General features: G+C 35.9%; 3 protein-coding genes across 3 annotated transcripts; 2 read left to right on the top strand and 1 right to left on the bottom strand.

Moving 5' to 3' along the window:
* Window positions 1-426: 426 nt before the first annotated feature.
* LOC133032982 (secreted RxLR effector protein 161-like) lies at window positions 427-1,098 on the bottom strand. The gene has a single exon (XM_061107474.1). The coding sequence runs from the start codon at window positions 1,096-1,098 to the stop codon at window positions 427-429; it is 672 nt and encodes a 223-aa protein (XP_060963457.1).
* A 6,113-nt stretch (window positions 1,099-7,211) lies between these two features.
* Window positions 7,212-9,636, top strand: LOC115721365 (10 kDa chaperonin, mitochondrial). Its single transcript, XM_030650650.2, has 3 exons — window positions 7,212-7,469; window positions 8,076-8,215; window positions 9,282-9,636. The coding sequence occupies exons 1-3, from the start codon at window positions 7,365-7,367 to the stop codon at window positions 9,328-9,330; spliced, it is 294 nt and encodes a 97-aa protein (XP_030506510.1). The 5' UTR covers window positions 7,212-7,364; the 3' UTR covers window positions 9,331-9,636.
* Window positions 9,637-20,718: 11,082 nt separating this feature from the next.
* On the top strand, window positions 20,719-22,714 carry LOC133032916 (10 kDa chaperonin, mitochondrial-like). Its single transcript, XM_061107386.1, has 3 exons — window positions 20,719-20,981; window positions 21,608-21,747; window positions 22,435-22,714. Exons 1-3 carry the CDS (start codon window positions 20,877-20,879, stop codon window positions 22,481-22,483), a joined length of 294 nt encoding a protein of 97 aa, XP_060963369.1. The 5' UTR covers window positions 20,719-20,876; the 3' UTR covers window positions 22,484-22,714.
* Window positions 22,715-22,922: the final 208 nt, after the last annotated feature.

The raw sequence follows: 22,922 nt of genomic DNA, 5'->3' as shown, positions 1-22,922 counted from the left end.
TGCCAATGTCCTGGAAAGGACATAACACTTATCCAAGGTGTAAGAATACCTATCGCTGATTATACCATGTCAGTCTAAATCCAGTGTTCTGACAAATCAGGGAATAAACTTTCAAACATATAATTAAGATTATATTCCACTGTGTTGACAACACTATAATCATTAACAAATTGATATGTTCTGGACTTAAATAGAATTCATACATTATGTACATATAATCATGAAATAAATCATCTGAACCATGCAACATTAAATGTTATTTCTGATCTATATTAATAAGTAAATCTGATTATATTGAAATGAGTTTTATTTAGGGCATAAAACCCAACACCATCTTCTCAAAAGTTGATGTTGGTATGACTTTGTGAATAAGTCTACAAGATTATCACTTGATCGAATTTGTTGAACATCGATATCACAATTTTCTTAAAGATTGTGTGTAAAGAAGAATTTTGGTAAAATATGTTTAGTTCTATCTCCTTTAATGTACCCTCCTTTAAATTGAGCGATGCAAGCAACATTATTTTCATAGAGAATTGTTGGTACTTCCTTATTAGATGTTAATCCACATGTTCCTCGAATATGTTGTGCCATTGATCTTAACCAAACACATTCTCGACTTGCCTCGTGAATTATAAGTATCTCAGCATGATTTAAGGAAGTAGCCACCAGAGTTTGCTTTGTTGACCGCCAGGATATAACAGTGTCACCGCAATTGAACAAATAGCCAGTTTGAGATCTGGCTATATGTGGATTAGATAAGTATCCGACATCTGCATAACCAATAAGTTGTGACCCATAATTATTAGAATAGAGCAATCCTTTATCAATAGTACCCTGGAGATAGCGGAGTTTGTGCTTAATCCCTTTCCAATGTCTATATGTTGGAGCAGAACTAAATCTTGCTAACAAATTGATAGAGAAAGTTATAGCAGGTCTTGTACAATTAGCAAGATACATCAATGCTCTTATTGCACTAAGATATGGTACTTCAAGACCGAGGAGCTCTTCATGTTCTTCTCTAGGTCGAAAAGTATCTTTTTCCACATTAAGTGATCTAACTACCATTGGGCTACTCAATGGGTGTGATTTATCCATATAAAACTGTCTCAAAATATTTTCAGTATAAGTTGACTGATGAATGAAAATTCCACATTTTAAATTCTCAATTCGTAGACTAAGACAATATTTTGTTTTTCCTAAATCTTTCATTTTGAACTCTTTCTTTTGATATTCCACAGCTTCTGAAAGTTTTTCAGGAGTTCCAATAATATTCAAATCATCAACATAAATAGTAATGATAACAAACTCAGGACTTGAACTTTTTATAAAATCACATGGGCAAATAGGATCATTTTTATATTCTTCTTTTAATAAAGGCTAATTAGGACTTTTCCCCCTGAACTTTGACATGTACCAGATCATGCCCCCTAAACTTTTAAAGACGTTAAAAATACCCCATGAACTATTAAGATTGTTAGATTTAAGGACTTTTGTCTAATTTCATTTAATTTTACTATTTCAGTGATTGTTTATGTACTAAACTATGCTCCCCAGACTTTGATATCTACCAAATCATGCCCCTCGAATTTTGACATGTACTAAATTATGCCCCCCGAACTTTCATCCATGTTAGATTTTTTTACTAAAATTAGAAAAAAGTCCTTAAATCCAACAATCACAATAGTTCAGGGGGCATTTTTAACGACCTTAAACGCTCAGGGGACATAATCTGGTACATGTCAAAGTTCAGGGAGCAAAAATCCTAATTAGCCTTTAATAAATATTCACTAAGTCGATTGTACCACATGCTTCCTGATTGTTTTAATCCATACAATGATATTTATAATTTAATTGAGCACATTTCTCGATTGCTTGAATTATATGCATCAGGCATCTTAAATCCTTCAAGGATCTTCATGTAAATATCACTATCTATTGATCCATATAAATAAGCTATGACTACATCTATTAATCGCATATCGAGTTTTTTACTCATAGCCAAGCTAACCAAATATCTTAATGTTATTGCATCCATCACAAGAGAATATGTCTCCTCATAATCAATACCTGGTCTTTGAGAAAAATCTTTTGCTACAAGTCTTGCTTTGTATCTCACAACTTTATTTTTTCATTTCTTTTACGTAAACATACCCATTTGTATCCAACGGGCTCCACACCTTTAGGTGTTTGGGACTATAAGTCCAAATACTTTGCGTTTAGCAAGTGAATTCAAATCTACTTGAATTGCTTCTTTCCATTTGGCTAATTTTTTCTATTTTGACATTCTTTGATAGATTTAGGTTCAAAATCCTCATTTTCATTTACAATTTCTAGTGCTACATTATAAACAAAAATATTGTCGACAATTACTTCGAGTCGGTTCCATTCTTTTCCTGTATTGACATAATTTATTGAGATCTCATTATTTCTAATATTTTCAAGTACCTGAATCTCTTCAAGAGATTTGTTTATGTCAACATCTTCCTCGAAATTTTCAGCCTCTTCATTAGGGTCATCTTGATTATTTGCTCCTTTTCTTTTTCGAGGATTTTTATCTTTGGAACCGACTAGTCTAGCACGTTTCAAGCGTGCTTTAGTTAATTGTCCTTCTGGGACTTCAATTCAAACTAGAGCATTTTCAGCTGGAATATGTGATTTTGTAATTTTCTTTGGGTCGGTGAATGCATCTGGTAATTGATTTGCAATATTTTACAAATGAATTATTCTTTGAACTTCAAATTCACATTGATGTGTACGAGGATCAAATTAAGATAATGATTGTGCATTCCTTATAATTTCTATTTCCAGCTGTTTCTTTTTCCCTCCCCCTAAAGTTGGGAAACTTGTCTCATCAAAATGACAATCAGCAAAATGTGCTGAAAATATATCTCCAGTTGTGGGTTCGAGATATTTAATGATAGACGGAGATTCATACCCAACATATATTCCCAGCCTCCTTTGAGGACCTATCTTTGTTCGTTGTGGTGGAGCAATCAGAACATATACCGTACAACTAAAGATTCTTAGATGGGAAATATTTGGCTCCTGACCAAAAGCCAATTATAATGGGGAGAATTTGTGAAATGATGTTGGCTTAATGCGTACAACTGTCGCAGCATGTAAAATAGCATGTCCCCAAGCTAAAATTAGGAGTTTTGTTCTCATAAGTAATGGTCTTGCGATAAACTGGAGGCGCTTAATAAATTATTCGGCTAGACCATTTTTTTGTATGTACATGGGCAACAGGATGTTCTATATTTATCCCTATTGACATACAATAATCAATAAAAGCTCATGATGTAAATTCACCAGCATTATTAAGGAAGATTGTCTTGATTGCATAGTCTAGGAATTGTGCTTGTAATTAGATTATTTGAGCAAGTAATCTTGCAAATGCTACATTACGAGTAGATAATAAGCACACATGTAACCATCTAGTTAATGCATCTATCAATACCATAAAATATCTGAATGGTTCACATGGTGGGCAAATAGGCCCACATATGTTGCCCTGAATTCGTTCAAGAAATTTAGGGGATTCAATATCAACTTTTATCGGTGATGGTTTAATGATTAACTTTCCTCGAGAACAAGCAGCACATGAGAACTCATTAGATAATAGAATCTTCTGGTTCTTCAATGGATGAGCATGTGAGTTCTCTATTACTCTACGCATCATTATTGAACCGATTATGCAAAATAACAAATGATTTTTTTTGGTTTGTGAACTTCTCGTTCACAATAACATGAGTTTCTATTGTACTTATACGTGTAACATACAAACCTGATGATAAACCAGGTAATTTTTCTAAGATGCATTTTTTTCTTGAAACAATAGACGTAATGCAAGGATACTCAAAATTATTTTTATCTATTGTCTCAATATAATATCCATTACGACGTATATCTTTGAAACTCAACAAATTCCTTTTTAATTTGGTGGATAATAAGGCATCATTCATAATAATTTTTGGTCCTCTAGGCATCAATATAATGGCTCTTCCGAAGCCTTCAATTAAATTTGTAGTGTCTGATATTGTATTAACATTTACCTTCAGTCTTGAGAAATTTGAAAAATATTTATCACTTATAAGTATTGTATGAGTGGTTGCGCTATCCACCAAACATATATTCTCACCATTATTTGTAGAATCATGTATAAGATGACGAATGTCCATTACTTCATTGACCAACAAAAAAATATTATAAGTTCAAAATATAAATACTTAAATAATAAAAGTTCATTACATAAACATGCCAAATAAAATGAACACATTAAAGTAAATAAATAAATAATAACAACGGTATGTTTGGAAGTAATTGTGTAATTACTAGGTAGGGTAATTAAATTACTAAGTAATTACCCAGTTTAATAATTACACTATATTTTAAAATACAAGGTATTTTTTGGATATAAGGTGGTAATTACATATGAATTCCTAATATATTGTTTGGCAAAATAGTTAGTAATTACATGGGAAAATAATATTTTTTAGTAGCTAATGTTTAATATGGAAAATTTTTACTAATTACATAATATAATTACATTCAATTCTCATGGGGGCCATGAGAATTGGAGAGTGTAATTAGAACCCCTCAATTACTTCCAATTACACAGTTACAGTGTAATCATATGGTCAGACAAACATGCCAAATTTTGTAATTACCTCTAATTACACACAAATCTAATTACATTGTGGCTTTCTAAACGCACCATAATAATAATAAAAACATAACAAGAAAAGTGACTAATTGTGGACATTCCCAACTCCATTATCGATATTCATGTTGCTATTAATGGGATCTTCATTAAAAAAATCTGTAACATCCAAGTGCGTAATATCCAAAGGCTCTTTGAAAAAATCATCATCTTGATAGGCAAAATTTGCTTCTACTTTCTCCTTTCCTTTCACAAATGCTTGATAAAGATCAACAAGGTGTTTTGCCGTAGACAGGTACGTGCCCAGTGTCCTTTTATTCCACATCTGAAACATAAGTTTTCAAAATTTTTACGATTATTATTTTGAGGACCTTTTCCCTTGTTCTCAGTAGTTGTGCTTTTCATTGGAGTATACGAATTTTTATTCTGGCCACTACGATGTCAAACATTACTTCGACTACGACCGCGACTTTGATTATGGTCACGATCACGTCTATTACTTTGATTATGATCACGACCACGACTATAATTATGATTGTCAGAAATTGTTGCATTCACTTCAGGGAATGGGGTAGACCCAGTTAGGCGAGATTCATGATTTTTCATCAAAAGTTCATTATTCTGTTCAGCTACTAGAAGACATGAAATCAATTCTGAATATTTTTTATAAAATTTCGCTCTCTATATTGTTGCTACAGGAGCACATTAGAGACATGAAAAGTAGTATATATGTTTTCTAACATTTCATAGTCAGTAGCTTTTTCTCCACACAACATTAATTTATAAGTGATGTTAAACACTGCAAAATTATAATCACTTACTGATTTAAAATCTTGCAACTTCAGGTGCAATCAATCATTCTTAGCATTTGGCAATATGACAGTTTTCTGATGGTCATATCTTTCTTTCAAATTTTTCCAAAGCACAAGAGGATCTTTTACGGTTAAGTATTCAAATTTTAACCCCTCGTGGAGATGATGGCGAAGGAAAATCATAGCCTTGGTCTTATTTTGTTTGTTTCAGTATTTTGATCTTTGATGGTGTCTCCAAGACTCATAGCATCTAAATAGATTTCAGCATCAAGAATCCATGATAAATAATTTCTTCCGAAAATATCAAGTGCCACAAATTCAAGTTTTGCAAGGTTTGCCTTGAAAAAAACTATATCAATATAAAGTGTAAATTATTAGACTTATACATAAGCTTTTGAAAGAAAATAAAAGTACAACAAATATAACACATAGACAGTAAAATACTAAAACATAGAATAAGAAAATAAAATTAAACAATATAATATGATAAACAAATCAACACAAATATATAGGCATCTATATAAATATATATAAGCAAAGACATATATTGTATAAATATTGATTTATAACAAAATAAATAAATAAAAAAAATGATTAGCTCGAATTTTATCAGTCAGATGAGTATATATATATTTAGCGTATCATGACTTTGAAACAATTTAAGATCACATAACAAACATTATTATACCTTGGTTAGAGGCTCGTGCTGATAATGTATTATGTAATATTATAATTTAGAAAAATAAAATAGAGAAGAGATGAGAATTTTCTTAGTGTTTTATTCTAATGGGTGATCTCCTATTTATACACATACAAGAATCAAATATTAAGAAACTAAGAAAAAATGAATATTGATCACAATTAATGGTAATAAATAAAAAATTTGAACATCCACATAATTATTAATATTTATAACAAAAATAGATTTTTCTTGTATTTTTTTGTTCTTATTTTATTTAATTTTACTAGGATGTTTTATATATAGAAATTTTATTAGAAATTTTATTGAATGAAATTAGACAAAAGTCCTTAAATCTAACAATCTGAATAGTTCAAAGGGAATTTTTAACGGCCAAAAAAATTCAGGGGGTCATGATTTGGTACATGTCAAAATTCGGGAAAAAAAAATCTTAATTAGCTTAATAAAAACTACAATAAAATTTAATATTTACTAATTAATAAATATATTTTTTTTAATAAATTATTATTTTATTTTTACGAATAATTAATATTATAAAGATATAATAAAAAATTATTTTTAATTTTATTTTTTAAAATAATATATATGATTTATATACTCAATCAAACACTGTATTTCAATTAAGGGTAATATAATTACATATTACCCTACACAACCAAACACACTTTACACAATTGTATTCCAAACGCCCCCTCACAAAAATATAATTACTACTATCCTACACAGTAACACAATTTACAAGTTTTCCTATAATCATATTATCGTTTCTTATAAATAAATTAGGGACACGATTTTGTCCCGTGATGTACTTTCACGGAATGTATTCCGTGGTACATTAAATGGGTCTTAGAGTACATTAGATGAGTATCAGGGTAAGTTACTATTTTTTAACCTAAATTACCCCTAGATTAATCTCAGCCTTCAAATCAAATAACTCGCTCATCGGCTGTCGTACATCACGGAATACATTCCGGAGACAAAATCATGTCCGAAACAAATTATGCTAAATAATTATAACTCTCATAGAAGTGTGAGGGCAAAAGAGTAATCATAGACCAACCTAAAATCTTTCTTAAACCCTAAAGGGAGCTTGAGTGTCCCACTATTTCATCGTTGAGAGCTCAAAGCTGAGAAGAAGCTTCTACACTCTACTACATACATTCCGCTCTTTTCTCTTCTCTGATTTCATATGGCGAGGCGCCTGATCCCATTGTTCGATCGTATTTTGATTGAGAAAATCGTTCCTCCTGCAAAGACTAACTCCGGCATTCTTCTTCCTGAGAAAACTTCCAAGGTTACTCTTTTCTCCACACCATTTCTTTTATCCGCATACACAGATACATATATGTATTATTCTATAAGGTTGGTCGAAACATGGCTCCAAAAGTAATTCCAACTCCAGCTCCCTGATTCTGATAAGAAATGAAAAGAAAACACCAGTATTTATGTGAGCTGAAGACTAATAAATTTTGTCTGTTTTGTTTGTGATTTCTGTTCTCGATTGATATGTTTTTCAACTGGGTTTTCGTTTTTCTATTTGTTGCTTTAATTGTTCTTTCCAAATTTCCATGTTCTTATTATCTGTACTTGTTTGTATATACCTGTAATTAGTTTGGTCATGCTTGCAATAATTATCTTTTTGTTTTCGACTTCTTTGGGGATTTTGATGTAAGTAAGAACCTCTTTGTTGATTTCTTGTTGTCCTCCCATTTTCTTATTGAATTTCATGTGTGTTTCCTCTCTTGCGAATATTGTTGTCGTGTTCATGATAGCCCTACTAGTGATTACTCTTAAATTATTGGAAACAAGTTTCAAAGTATTGCAGAAATTTAAGGATCTTACATTTTCTTTTCTTTTCTCTTCATGAGCTCATTTTTGCTCTGTGTGTTTGATAATTTAGCTGAACTCTGGAAAAGTTGTTGCTGTCGGTCAAGGAGGTCGTGATAGAGATGGGAAACTAATTCCTGTACATGTAAAGGAAGGAGACACAGTTCTTTTGCCCGAGTATGGAGGAACTGAAGTTAAACTTGCCGATAAAGAGTAAGATTTCGTTGCTATCTTTCTTGAATTATAAAAATGTGCATTTAAGAGTTCGTAATGCTGTGTTGATATTTTTAAACTAGATAGAGATGTGTTAGTTCTCTTTGTCTTTGTTGATTAGCTTTTAAAATCAAAAAGTACATTTCCGCCTTTAGACGAATATCAGTCCTTCATTTCTCCTTTTTTTTGCTCTTCTTTTCAAGTTCATTACTTCATTGCTTTGAACCATGAAGAGTCGTGTATTTCATTTTGAAATTTCCTCCCCCCTCTTGGAATTAATCTTTATAGAAGTTGTAGTTTTGCATTTACTCATGATGGATGAGATACAAATCTGTATAAGAAGAAAGTCCACATGTTTTTTTTGCAGCATATTTGGGGGCATACCTTATTGTTACTTAGTATCTTTTTGTAAAGTGAGGGCTCCATGGTTTGATTGAACTGTGATCATTATTGATGTTGTCACATTGTACAATCTAATGTGCTGAATCTTTACAAACAGGGAATGAATAGAAAATAAACTTAGAACTGCGATGTAGATCTGATAAATGTAAGAGCCTGTGGTTGTAGATCCCAAGATAAATAATAATTCTGAAATTTAAAAATCATTCCCTACTAGATGGGACAGATACTGGGGTTCTTGAGGCCTTGATGGTTTTGTTGATGACATGTGGAAATTAAGGCATGAGTGAGGATGGAGAAAGTTGGCATTTGTTTATGCCATAGAAGAAGTTTCAATGGTGTTGATGCTAAGAGGCATTGTTTAAACAATGAAGTTAAGGTTGAGAAAGAGGGCAGATAGAATTTGAGGTAGGATAAGCACTAGTGAAACGAAACGCTTCAATTGAGCTAATCTATGAAAATAAATAACGGGTTTGTTTGAGTTATTCGGTTTCTGAATGTCTGAATAACTCTGGTCAAGCCAAGTAGGTTTTATAGTATTATAAAAATCCCATGCATTTCTCTCCAAAATGTCTCAGATTTCAGGAATCAAGATATTATTCATTGATCAGAAACTTCATGGTTGACACAGAAATGTTTTACTTACTTTGTTCGTTTTATGTTTCAGGTATCATCTGTATAGGGAGGGCGACATCCTGGGAACTCTTCATGATTAGTTCATTTGGTTGCTCTTTCATTGTGAGGAGAGTAGTTCTTCCCTGATATAGATAATTGTTCAAGTCAAATTAGACTCTTTTGGTTCCACATTTGGATACTGATGTGGGCTGTATCGTTTGTTTTTTGAGTTATATGCTAAAACTAGAACACAAAATTCAGCAATCGAATTGTAATCCTTAATAACATTGATTTCGTTTCTAGCTGAGTCTACAAATCGCTTATCTAGATAATGACATTCTAATAACCCAAGTCAAATATGGCTACAAAAATTTTACTCGTCACTCGAGAAAATGGAGTTATTATCTGAAGTTCTGGTCTTCTGTTCGCATTTCATTTTTTTGATTATTCTTCAAATTACATTGTTTGCTATTTTTCTAACTTTTATTTTGTCGACAGGTCTCTCTCGACAAGACACCCTTCCTCATATTCATATATAATTTCATTTTTTAAGTATTCTTTTACATGTCGTTTTTAAAGGGACTAATAATTGCAGTAAATATTAGATTTGGTTCTAATGTGTGAAAATAAATTGGGATATATAAGATGAATGGGTTATTTTTACTATTGTCAATTAATTTTTTGATAGAATTCCATTTGCTTTATATTAAATTTTAACATTAAAACTTCATATTATATGTATATATTAAATAGATGAGATGATAAAATATATAATATATGAAAATTTTATAATCTACATATCCTAAATTTAAAAATAAAAGTGATGTTTAGTAATATTTTTGTTTTTAAATTTTTTAATCACAAAAATAAAAGTAAAATTTTTATTTCTAAAATTTTGTTTTTGAAAAACAAAAATGTGTTTTATAACCACTTTTGTTTTTTAATTTTAAAAACAAAAACAAAAATGTGTTCTGTAAATTTTATTTTTATTTTAATTTATTAATTTTATTTAAGTCGGGTCTGAGGTTGAGACCGGGGGTGGGTCCAAGTTCAGGTTCGGTTTCTAAGGTCTAAGTACTCTTTAAAAAAATTGAAAGTGATTTTTTTTGTGTTTTTAAAATTTAGATTCTTAATTAAAAAATTGGAAACTAAAAACAATTTTATAAAACATGATTTTAGAAAATATTTTCACTTTTCTAATTTAAAAAACAAAAATCTGATTAAAAAAGTATTACCAAACGCACCATAAGTGAGTAAATGTTTTTTTTTTTTCAAAAAAAATTAATGAAATGGCTAAATATAATAAATTAGCTAATAAAAAATACATGTACTACATATTAATTTTTTAAAAAAATTATACAATAATAAAAATAAGTTATATAAATTTTTTAGTATTGCATATTAATACATTGTAGTAAAAATGAATAAATATATAGATCATTAAATATATATATATATACAACAGTATTTGATATATTGTATTATTGAAAGTTAATATACTATAGTAATAAAATTATATACCACAAAAAAATTATAACAATACTAAAACTAGTATATTAATACTCCTAAGACTTTCACTTTGATTGCACTTAACTCCCAAAACTTAAATTTTGGCGGTAAAATTCTCAAAATTAAGAAATTGTTAGCAATTTACATCTTCTATCTATTGTAGGTGTTAAGTGTTATATTGGACTATCCATGTGTACATCTAAGTGGACATGGTGTACACATGACACAATTTTATTGGTACACATAAAAAATTATTTAAAAAATTAAAAAATATTGTAAATAAAAAATATTTTTTTTAAAAATAAAAATAATTAAACTTGAAAATAAATTTAGTTTGAAGGGTGTGAATTGAAAATGATAAAAATCCTAATTAGAAACCCTAATTCCCTTTTTCTTTCTTCCTCACTCGACACCCTCTCTCTTCTCTCTGTATTTGTGCGGAGGCCATTGGCACGACGAGACTGTTGTGCTTCGATCACCCACGCCCCGAGAGGACCACACATCACTGTCCTCAGGCCAAAAAAAACTTACTTGCCCGTCTCTGACTCTTCATCTCTATATCGATGGCGCGCATGCACGACCCTTGCCGATGCCGGTGGTCCAAACGGACCAAAAAATGAGTTTTCCCAATCCCAAAAGCCCAGAACCCCGACCTTCCCTCACTCTGGAACTCTCTGGAACTCTCTCTCTCTCTCTCTCTCTCTCTCTCTCTCTCTCTCTCTCTCTCTCTCTCTCTCTCTCTCTCTCTCTCTCTCTCTCTCTCTCTCTCTCTCTCTCTCTCTCTCTCTCTCTCTCTCTCTCTCTCATTCCTCTCGGTGCAACAACGACGAAGGCCACGATGATCGTCCATGATTGTCGATGGTCCAAGCAGACCATAAAGTCGCGATGTCAGAATCTCAAAACTCAAACCCCAAAGTCTCTCCTTGTGATCTCTCCTATTATTTCATCTTTTCACCGTCGTGGTAGAGCTCACTGGAGCTGAAGCTCCATGGCTCCATTTTGGCAATTTCGTCGCTTGAAGGGGATGGGGACAAGTTTGTACGTTCGTGGTTCGATGACGGGGACGGTATTCTTGGTTTGATGGGAATGGATGGGTTTGTGAGTTTTTGTAGAGATCTCGTAAGTGGATAGTCAGGGTTGAGCTTTGCAGTGACATTAGAGATCTCAGATCTGGTTCAAAATAGTAGATTTGAAATTTGTGTGTATATAAGTGTGTGTTTGTTTGTTTGATCTAATAATGTTTAAAATTTTAGTTCTGATTAATTCTTTTTTCTGTGTGAATTGGATATAAACAGTAGGATGAAGTGGTGGTGTTTGTTGCGAAGATGGTGGGTGATGATGGGTTGTGGAGGGCGGTGGTGGGTGATGGTATGTGTGAAAGTGAAGAAGTGGAAAAAAAAATTAAAAAAAAAAAAGAATGAAGAAGAAGAAGGAAAAAAAGTTAGTTTTTTTTTTAAATATAATATTTTTTTTATTTACAATTTTTTTAATTTTAAATTATTTTTTTTTTTAAATTTTAAATTTTTTAAATAATTTTTTATGTGGACCAATAAAATTGTGTCATGTGTACACTATGTCTATATAGATATACACATGAATAGTCTAACATGGCACTTAACACCTAAAATGGATGGAAATTGTAAATTACTAACTGTTTCTTAGTTTTGGGGGTTTTACTACCAAAATTTGAGTTTTGGGGGTTAAGTGCAAGTAAAATAAAAGTATTGGAGGTTATGCCGCAATTATCTCTTAATACTCAAAAAATATATATATCATGCTAACAAAATTATATATAACACTATTAAAATATATATATCATACCAAATAGTTTATATATAATCATTATATATAATAAAGTAAAAACTAAATATCAACTTAAATAAATGTTATACTATACACAACAAAAAATATATACAACAAAACATATATACCTACAATAAAAAATTAAAAAAATAATACAATTTTATTAAAAAAATTATATATACCAGATTCACAAAATTGTATACAACCAAAAAATAATTATACTATTTTTACAGAATTAAATACCACCTTTATATATAATAAAATAAAAAACTAAACATGTATGATCTAAAATAAAATGATATACTATACAATAAAACTTGTATATCATATAACAAAAAATATATACATTAATATATATACTAACAAAAAATAAAAATAAAAATATATATATAGCATACTAATAAAAGTATATGTCACGTCAACAAAAGTACAATAAAAAATAGAACTTAAATATCATTATAAAAAAAATAATATAATGTATAACAAAAAATACATATACCATTCACCAAAATATATATACTAACAATAATAATTATAAAAAAAAAAAACATGTTACTAATGTATGTATATACATACATTACTATGACAACAAAATTATGTACCGCTATTGTATATAATAAAATAAAAACTAATTGAATATTATTTAAAATAAAGGGTGTTGCCCCTGATTTTGCCCAATATACGTGGACCAACCAGACAGGGACACGTGGATCAAAACATCTTGATACATGAATTATTTGCTAAGTCTTTATGTAATAAGGCAGCATCCGGGAGACCTCTCCTGGAGAAGGCACACGGAGCTCCCTATGCTCCCGGAAGCCTAGGTAACATTAAAGCGTCTCCGTGAGGTGTCAGGCTTCCCCTGAGCAGTCATTTTGCATTTAATGCCGCATGGGAGGAAACGTGTTAGGACTGTTACACGCAATAAAGTCTGACGGCACAACCCCCAATTTGCACCTGCGAAGTAATGATCATTTAAGTCTATTGACGGCTACACTGTGAAGAGTCACATCAGTCAAAAGACAATAAGGACATTCCACATAAAAGCCCTACAGCACCTAGGGATTTGACCATGCATTACTCATGGTATATTCATTGGGAATACCCATCTTTATGGATATTTACAGATACACATGTACAATAATTCTGGGGATCACCCCACCAAAAACACTATAAATACCCCCTCAAAGCTCATTAAATGGGGTCGAGAATTTTGGGTTGCATAATTGCAAGAAGAGTAAATACTCACCAAGAACATTCTCTGTATTCAATACATCCATAAATACACAGACTCGTGGACTAAGGCTCATTAACGCCCCAACCACGTAAAAATCCTTCTCTAATTTTCTTACAGTTCTCTAATCTTATATTATTTTATTGGTTGCCGAAAACCTCGGTCAACATTTTGGTGCTTTCATTGAGAGCTGAAGAAAGCTTCTGCAAATACACTTTACATTACAAAAATGGTGGAGACTAGAAGCACTCGTCAACCTCGCCCTCTAGAGGATGCTCAAGATCCAAATGAGGAAGACGTAGCCTCAAGAACAGCTGAGGGCTCCGAGGAAGAAGAAGGAATTCCTGATGATGACTACGAGAGAAACCTCGATGAGTATGCCTACGATGAAGGTAGCTACTCAGAGTTGGTGCTTCTAAGGCAAAAAGCTATCGATCACGAAGCTGAAATCGAAGCCCAAAAAGCACAAAACAAAAAAATGCAAGAGGTGATGCTGGCCATGCAAAAAGACATGGAGGCGGCTGGCATCCACGTGCATCCCAAGGCAATGACTGCTGGACTTGGCAAGGAACCAGAGGAATCCTTGCCTAGCACCCAACAGCAAAAGTCTAGGGAACCTAGCCCAGTAAGGTATCCCGCTGAAGGGAACCAAAAGAAAAATCCTACCTCTACCCCTGCGAGAAAGAAAAAGGCGCAGGATCCGCGAAAGGTCCGCTCAAATTTCTCGAAAGGGAAAGGTCCGCAGAGGGGCAAACTCCAAAAAGGGAGTCTTGGCCCTCAGGATCGAGAGGACCGAAAAAGCATTTTCGTGCACCAGGAGCCCGGAGGTAGAGGAAGAAGAGGACAGAGATGTCCTCCCGTTGATTTGAGAAATCAAATCAATGGGAATCAAGGTGACCTCCGGGATCACCTTGACCAAAAGAAATACGGGCCCGCAGTCTCCACGGGAACGTTAAATGAAGGAATCATGGCAGAACTCGCCATACTCCGAAAAGATATCGCTCGAGTCTCCCGGAGACAAAAAGGGGACGACTCCGACTCAGACTGTGAGGACCGAGAGCCATGTGCTTAGCACATCCTGGAAGCAGAGCTCCCCAAGAACTTTAAGATGCCCGAAATGGTAGCTTATACTGGGAACTCCGATCCAAGCGACCACTTGTCGCGGTTTAACCGTGTCATGACGGTCATGAGAGTCAGCAATGACGCAAAGTGTCTGTGCTTCTCGCTTACTCTAAGCGGGTCCGCGGAGGAATGGTTCAAGAAGCTGGAACCAGGATCCGTGGGCTGTTGGAACAAGTTACAGACCAACTTCCGGAGACAGTTTGTCGCCGCAAGAAAGGTCAACTTGGAGGTCAGTGCCTTGACTAACATCAAGCAACTACCCACAGAGACCTTGAAAAACTACATAAAGAGGTTCCGAGAGGAAGCCTCGAAGACCAAGAAAGTTGATGACGGACAACAACTTGCCCTTCTCTAGGCAGGCATCCGTACAAGGACTCCATTCTGGAACGAACTCCAACAGGAAGGAGCTGCAAGCCTTCAGAACTTCCAGAAGAGAATCCAGAAGTATATCAACCTTGAAGAAGCCCAAATAGTGACCTATGGAGGATACTATCCCACCGAGATAGCAGGGTACATGCCCGGAGCACCGCCCTCGGGTACTGTCCCGACCGCGGCTCCACCTGTGAGCGGCATACAGTTCTCTGCTACTCCCGAATACACTCAGGGCCAGGCCTGGGCATCCGTATCGTCCCATTTTGGAAATCCCTCAGGGATAAATAGACCAGCTCCCTCCCACTCCGTTCCAACCGCTAGCCTGGCAGGTCCTTCCCATGGCTCGAGGAGTAAACAATCCTCCAAAGGCAGTACCTGGACGGAGGAGAAACGCCAAAAGAGGGGGTACACTCCACAGTACACCCAGTACACGGAGCTGACGGACTCCCAAGAGCGTGTGTACTTTGCTACTAGGCAAAATACGCACTACCGGAGACCACCTCCCTTGTACAAGGATAGTTCCCAGAGGAATCCAAACAAAATATGAGAGTACCACAACGACATTGGGCACAGCACCAATGAATGCAAAAATCTCAAGGATGAGATTGAAAACTTGATCCGATTGGGCCACCTCTATGAGTGGATCAAGAATCGGCTGCCTCACCTCAATCTGGGTCAGGCGACAGGGGTTGTACCGCAGGGAACACCAGGGGGTGCAGCAGGAGTATTGGCTCTAGTTGCTCCCGCCGGAGATGCCCAGCACATCCCCGGTCTGCCACCCAGACCCAATGGGAGAGTGGCCATGATCTCAGGAGGGCCCCATATTGGAGGAACCACCCGCAAAGAATTGAAGCGGTACGCGGGCGCCGTAAAACACAATGAGGTCTGGGAGGTTACTCAACTCTCAGCTCAAAGGCCCCGGCTGATGGATCAACCCATCACGTTCACGGAAGAAGACGCCAAGATGGTGCGCTTCCCTCACCATGATCCGTTGGTCATCGAAACCCCCATCGCCAATAAAGTGGTGGCCAGAGTCTTGATTGACAACGGAAGTTCTGTGAACCTACTCTTCAAGGAGGCCTTCACTACAATAGGCCTGACGGACCGAGACCTCTCACCCAGTGGTTCCCAACTCACAGGGTTTAACAGAACGACACTTATCCCAATGGGAAAAGTGAGACTTCCCGTCACCTTGTGCCCGGACACCCCCCAAAGCACGTTCAAATACTGCACTTTTGTGGTGGTGGACTGCCCAACCGCTTACAACGCGATCCTCGGCCCACCGACCCTGGTAGATTTTGGCGCAGTCACATCCATTCGGCACCTGTGCTTAAAGTTCCCTACCCAGGAAGCTGGAATAGGGACGGTGAGAGGTAATCAGGGGGAGGCAAGGCAATGTTTTAATGTTGCAACCCACCTGCCCGTACTGATGGTCCGGGAAACCATTGAGCCAGAAATGGCTGAAGAAGATGAGTTGGATCCCCGAGTGGGGTCCGAAAAAATTGTAGAACCAATGGAGGATGTCGAGGAAATATCAGTGTGCGACCTCGACTCCACCAAAGTACTCCGGCTGGGAAAGGGCCTAGATCCGGAGGAAAAAGAAAAAATAATAAAAACATTGAAGGGCGCCATCGACATTTTTGTGTGGCGCCAAGAGGACATGACCGGCATTAGTCCCCATATCATCACCCACGTCCTCAACGTCAACCCGGACATGCCTCCAGTCCAACAAAAGCGACGCCCCCTCGATTCAATAAAGGTCGAGGCCCTAGAGAAAGAGGTGGACAAGCTTTTGACAAGCAGCATGATCTGCGACGTTTACTATCCGGAATGTCTAGCCAATCCGGTCTTGGTGCCCAAGCCGAACGGGACTTGGCGAGTTTGTATAGATTTCACCAATCTAAACAAAGCTTGTCCGAAGGACTGCTTCCCGCTGCCCAGGATCGACCAGATGGTAGATGCCACTTCCGGATTCAAATTACTATCCTTCATGGACGCCTACGTCGGGTATAACCAAATAAAGATGCACACGGCGGACCAAGAGTGCACTAACTTCAGGACCGATAAGGGGGTATACTGCTACCTGGTCATGCCTTTCAGACTGAAGAACGCCGGAGCGACCTACCAAAGAATGGTCAACCGGATGTTCAAAGGCCTCTTGGGGCGAAACATGGAGGTATACGTGGACGATATGCTCGTCAAGTCTAAAGCATGCAATAGCCATGCGGATGACTTAGAAGAGTGTTTTGAAGTAGTCCGGAGATACGGCATGAAGCTCAACCCAAAGAAATGCACCTTTGGGGTCAAATCAGGAAAGTTCCTGGGCTTCATCGTCAGTCAGAGGGGGATTGAGGCAAATCTAGAAAAAATCCAAGCTCTCCTGAGCATGCCATCCCCCAAGAAGCATAAAGACGTGCAGAGCCTAACCGGAAAGGTTGCTGCCCTGAGCCGTTTTATCTCCCGGTCCACAGACAAGTGCACCCCCTTCTTCAACATATTGAAGAAGTGCCAAAAGTTTGAATAGTCGGACAAGTGCGAGGAGGCATTCAAAAAGTTGAAAGAACATATGGCCAAGCCTCCTATCCTATCAAAACCCGTTCTCGGAGAAGACCTATTCCTATATTTGGCCGTCTCCGAGCACGCGGTCAGCGCTGCCCTAGTCCGGGAAGAAGAGAAAACTCAACACCCCGTGTACTATGTTAGCAAGCGCATGATAGGAGCGGAGACGCGGTACCCCATCATCGAAAAACTGGTTTTCTGCCTCCTGATGTCCTCAAGGAAATTAAGGCCATATTTCCAAGCACACCCGATCAAGGTACTGACCAACCACCCACTCCGGCAAGTCCTCCGAAAACCAGAAGCATCCGGAAGGCTCCTTAAATGGGCAATGGAGTTAAGTAAATTCGACTTACACTACATCCCCCGCATCTCCATAAAAGGCCAAGCCTTGGCGGACTTCATCACCGAATGCAATGAAGCCAAGGCAACCGCGAATGCGCCAACACCATCAATCCCCACTTGGAGAGTATTGGTGGACGGAGCCTCCAATGAAAATGGATCCAGAGCGGGGGTGGAAATGATATCCCCGACTGGACTTCGACTCCAGGCAGCCCTACGGTTCGACTTCTCAGCTTCAAACAATGAGGCCGAATATGAGGCCTTGATAGCAGGGCTGAGGCTAGCGAAGATCGTAGGGGCCAAAAGAGTGGAAGTCTACAGTGACTCCCAGCTGGTCGTAAATCAAATATCGGGATAGTACCAAACGCGCGGCGAGCGAATGGCCACGTATGTAACAATAGTCCGGGAGCTGCTCCACGAGTTCACGGACTACAAAGTAGAAAGAATCCCCCGGGAAAAGAACGCTCACGCGGACTGTCTGGCTAAGTTAGCTTCAGATAGTGAAATCGAAGGGCTGGGGATAGTACCAGTGGAACGCTTAGCAGAGCCAAGTGTCAAAGTAAAAGAGGCCATAATAACGGTTGGGAAAGAACCCAGCTGGATGGTCCCCATCATAGAATACATAACAAAAGGTGAGCTGCCCCAAGAAAGGGCACTGTCTCGAAAGATTCAGTATTAGGCTCATCGTTATGTAATGATGGATCAAATTCTCTACCGAAGAAGACTCAGCATGCCTTATTTAAGGTGTGTATCGGACCCTGAAGCTAGACAAATTATGCTAGAGGTCCACGAAGGGTTCTGTGGAGATCATACAGGAGGACCCAGTCTCTCAAAGAAAATATTGAGACAGGGATACTTCTGGCCAACAATGAAAAAAGATTGTATAGACTACGTCCAAAAGTGTGATTCGTGCCAAAGGTTCGCGAACATACCGAGAGCTCCTCCCAATGAAATTACCCTGATGACTAGTCCCTGGCCCTTCGCGGTTTGGGGAATAGATCTTATTGGGTCCCTGCCAACAGGAAAGGGAGGAGTAAAGTATGCAATAGTAGCAGTAGACTACTTCCCCAAATGGACGGAGGCCGAGCCCATGAGGGGCGTGATTTGGTAGATATCAAAATCTAATATGGATGAAATTTCAAACTGTATTTTTTTGCGGTGTAGTGCAATGTACGGGTGTTCATCAAACCGCTCAAATCACATGCACCGCACCGCAAAAAAAAAATGCAGTTTGAAATTCTTTGCGATGCGGTCGCGGTTTGAATTTTTCCTAAATTGCGCGGTGCGGTGTGGTTTGCAGTTTTGAATTGTTCATATGCAGTTCAAGCCGCACCGCACCGCACATTATAAAAATACAAATTTTTATAATTATTTAGATCCAATATGTGAATGTTTAACCCATAACCCACTAATTATTGTATTATTGAAACTTAATTTTTTTTTTCATATTTATTTTCAAGCCTTATGGCATTTTTGACAAGTGTCGCTCAAATTTTGCTGTATATGTGATAATTTAATTATTGGTGATAGTCCAAAACCACAAACAACTGAATTAGAATAACTAATCGAGAACTTGCAGAAAGTAATCAATAATCATTGAAAATAATAATTAATCAGTCAATCATCGAGAAACAGTCGAGAACATGTCGAGAAATTATTGATAACATGGGACAAGAAAATTTGAAAGCACAACTATACACACCATCAAAAAACCATCGACAAACAATCAAGAACGCAAAGATTACATGTCAAGAATGGTTTTTTTGCTAAAATAAATGTCAAGAATGGTTGAAAATGCAAAATTATTCGCCATTTTGACAAACTATCGAGAACCTATCGAAAAGCCTTCGAGAAAGGCCTTCCCTGACCTTGGGACATTCAAGTCAAGAACCTTTCGATAACCTATTGAAAAGACTCTTCCCTGACCTTGAGACATCTGAGTCGAGAACCTATTGAGAACCTATCAACAAGCCGTCGAGAAAGGTCTTTCCTGGCCTTGAGACATTCACGTTAATAACCGATCGAGAAAAATACAAACACACAAAATACTCTAAAAAATGAGATCTTGCGATTTTAGCGAAAATTATATTAAAACCAAAATACTACAAACAACCACATAAATTTACTGAAAATATACTATACTTTTACAATTATTTAACAAAAAAAATTAAAAAACACTTCTTTGTTAATCCACAATGTAATAGAGCATAAGGAGGGGCGGCGGTTGGACTGCTGAGCGGACGTCCTTAGTGTCTGTAGGGGCAGAGCTAGAAAGAAGGGAGGAGGACTTTTTTTTTTTTTTTTTTTTGGCAAAGAAGGGGGGGAAGTGCTTAGAATGATGGGGTTAGAGAGAGAGATATTTAATTTTTTTTTAGGTGTTTTTAGGTTTTGAAAAAAAAAATTAGTAAAAGCTTTTTCTTTTTTGGGGGTAAAATAAAAAATTATTAAGATAGTATTGTATAAAACAATTAAGAATATTTTTTGAATTAAAAATTTTAAGTATAATAATTGAAATTTTCCTACATATAGCTTAGGCTAAAAATCACAATGTACGAGGGTAAAAGAGTAAACTTACAGGAACAACCTAAAATCCTCCTTAAACCCTAAATGGAGCTTCAGTGTCCATCTTTCTCATCGTTGAGAGCTCAAAGCTGAGAAGAAGCTTCTACACTCTTCTACATTCGGTTGTTTTCTCTTCTCTGATTAGATATGGCGAGACGGCTGATCCCATTGTTCGATCGCATTTTGATTGAGAAAATCGTCCCTCCTGCAAAGACTAACTCCGGCATTCTTCTTCCTGAAAAAACTTCCAAGGTTACTCTTTTCTCCCCACATTTCTTTTATCCGCACACACAGAGTTCTTATTATTCTATAAGTTTTGTTCGAAACATGGCTTCTAAAGTAATTACAGCTCCGACTACCTGATTCTGATAAGAAATGAAAAGAAAACACCAGTATTTATGTAATAAAATTTGCCTGTTTTATTTGATTTTTGTGATTTCTGTTCACGATTGATATGTTTTTCAAATGGGTTTCCGTTTTTCTCTTTGTTGCTTCAATTGTTCTATTTCCCTTTCCAAATTTTTAAGTTCTTATTATCTGTATTTCTGTTTGTATATACTTGTAATTAGTTTGATTATGCTTGCAATAATTATCTTTTTGCTTTGGACTTCTTTGGGGATTTTAATGTAAGTATGTACCTCTTTGTTGTTTTCTTATTAAAATTCATGTGCGTTTCCTCTCTTGCGAATATTGTTGTCATGTTCTTGATTAGGTCCTTCATTTTACACGAAAAAGGAGAGAAACTACTTTTGATTAACCTTACATTTCTGCAATGATTTGAAACTTGTTTCCAATAAGTTTAGCATTATGTTGATCTTACGTTTTCTTTTCTTTTCTCTTCATGGGCTCATTTTTGTTGTGTGTGTTTAATAATATAGCTGAACACTGGAAAAGTTGTTGCTGTCGGTCAAGGAGGTCGTGATAGAGATGGGAAACTAATTCCTGTACATGTAAAGGAAGGAGACACAGTTCTTTTGCCCGAATATGGAGGAACTGAAGTTAAACTCGCCGATAAAGAGTAAGATTTCGTTGCTATCTTGAATTATTAAAATATCCATTTAAGAGTTCTTCATGTTGTGTTAATATTTTTAAACTAGATGGAGATATGTTAGTTCTCTTTGTTCATTAGCTTGTAAAATCAAATAGTGCACTAACATTTTAGACAAATAACAGTTTTTCGTTTTTTTTTTTTTTTTTTTTCAAAGTCATTTTGAAAAGTCCTCTTCCTCCTTGGAAACTTTCTTATCTTTATGGTAGTTGTAGTTTTGTATTTACTGATGGGTGAGATACAAACCTGTATCAGAAGAAAGTCCACATGTTCAGACTTCAGAGCATATTGCCTTGGAGTACTATTTAGTAATTTTATCTTGGGGGCATACCTTATTGTTAATTAGTATCTTTGAATGGTGTTTATGCTAAAGGCATTGTTTAAAGGATGAAGTTAAGGTTGAGAAAGAGGGCAGAGAAAACTCGGGGTAGGAATATAAGAGCTAGTGAAAATGAAAAGCTGGTTGGTTTGAGTTATTCGGTTTCTGAATGTCTGAATAATTCTGGTCTCGGTTTGTTCGTTTGTTTTTAGTATTTAAAGATCCCATAAATTTTACTCTCCAACGTCTCATGTTTCAAGAATCAAATTATTGTTAATTAGTCAGAAGCTTCATGGTTAACACGATAATATACTTCTTTGCTCATTTTTTTGTTTCAGGTATCATCTGTATAGGGAGGACGACATTCTGGGAACTCTTCATGATTAGTTCATTTGATTGCTCTTTCATTGTGAGGAAGATTAGTTATTCACCGACATAGATAACTGCTCAAGTCGAATTAGACTCTTTTGGTTCGACATCTTGATACTGATGTGGCCTGTATCGTTTGTTTTTTGGGTTGTGTGCTAAAATAGAACACAAAATTCAGCAAACCAATGGTAAAATCCTTAATGGCAAGACATCCTCCTCAATTTAATACAATAATTTCATTTTTTTTAATTATTCTTTTACTGTCTATTTTGGGTCTAATAATTGCAGTAAAACTTTTTATCATATAATGTTAAGATTAAGACGGATGATAAAACTTTAAACCTATACAAGAGGATGAAAATATCGAAATGTTTTTTTTTTTGAAAAAGAAAATATCGAAATGTTGAAACTATAATTTTATGAAAATATAAAAAATGTTTTTGGCATCACAATTTAC

Source organism: Cannabis sativa, unplaced genomic scaffold, assembly GCF_029168945.1.
Source record: "Cannabis sativa cultivar Pink pepper isolate KNU-18-1 unplaced genomic scaffold, ASM2916894v1 Contig1, whole genome shotgun sequence".
NCBI lineage: Eukaryota > Viridiplantae > Streptophyta > Magnoliopsida > Rosales > Cannabaceae > Cannabis > Cannabis sativa.
Note: the sequence above shows the minus strand (reverse complement) of the source record. Positions and strands in the feature narration are given on the sequence as shown.

Excerpts from the sequence above, each read along its gene's own strand:
- LOC133032982 (XM_061107474.1), bottom strand. The coding sequence starts at position 1,098 with ATGGATAAATCACACCCATTGAGTAGCCCAATGGTAGTTAGATCACTT.
- LOC115721365 (XM_030650650.2), top strand. The coding sequence starts at position 7,365 with ATGGCGAGGCGCCTGATCCCATTGTTCGATCGTATTTTGATTGAGAAA. Across the intron at positions 7,470-8,075 it reads TTCCTGAGAAAACTTCCAAG|CTGAACTCTGGAAAAGTTGT; the intron begins GTTACTCTTTTC and ends TTGATAATTTAG. Across the intron at positions 8,216-9,281 it reads GTTAAACTTGCCGATAAAGA|GTATCATCTGTATAGGGAGG; the intron begins GTAAGATTTCGT and ends TTTATGTTTCAG.
- LOC133032916 (XM_061107386.1), top strand. The coding sequence starts at position 20,877 with ATGGCGAGACGGCTGATCCCATTGTTCGATCGCATTTTGATTGAGAAA. Across the intron at positions 20,982-21,607 it reads TTCCTGAAAAAACTTCCAAG|CTGAACACTGGAAAAGTTGT; the intron begins GTTACTCTTTTC and ends TTAATAATATAG. Across the intron at positions 21,748-22,434 it reads GTTAAACTCGCCGATAAAGA|GTATCATCTGTATAGGGAGG; the intron begins GTAAGATTTCGT and ends TTTTTGTTTCAG.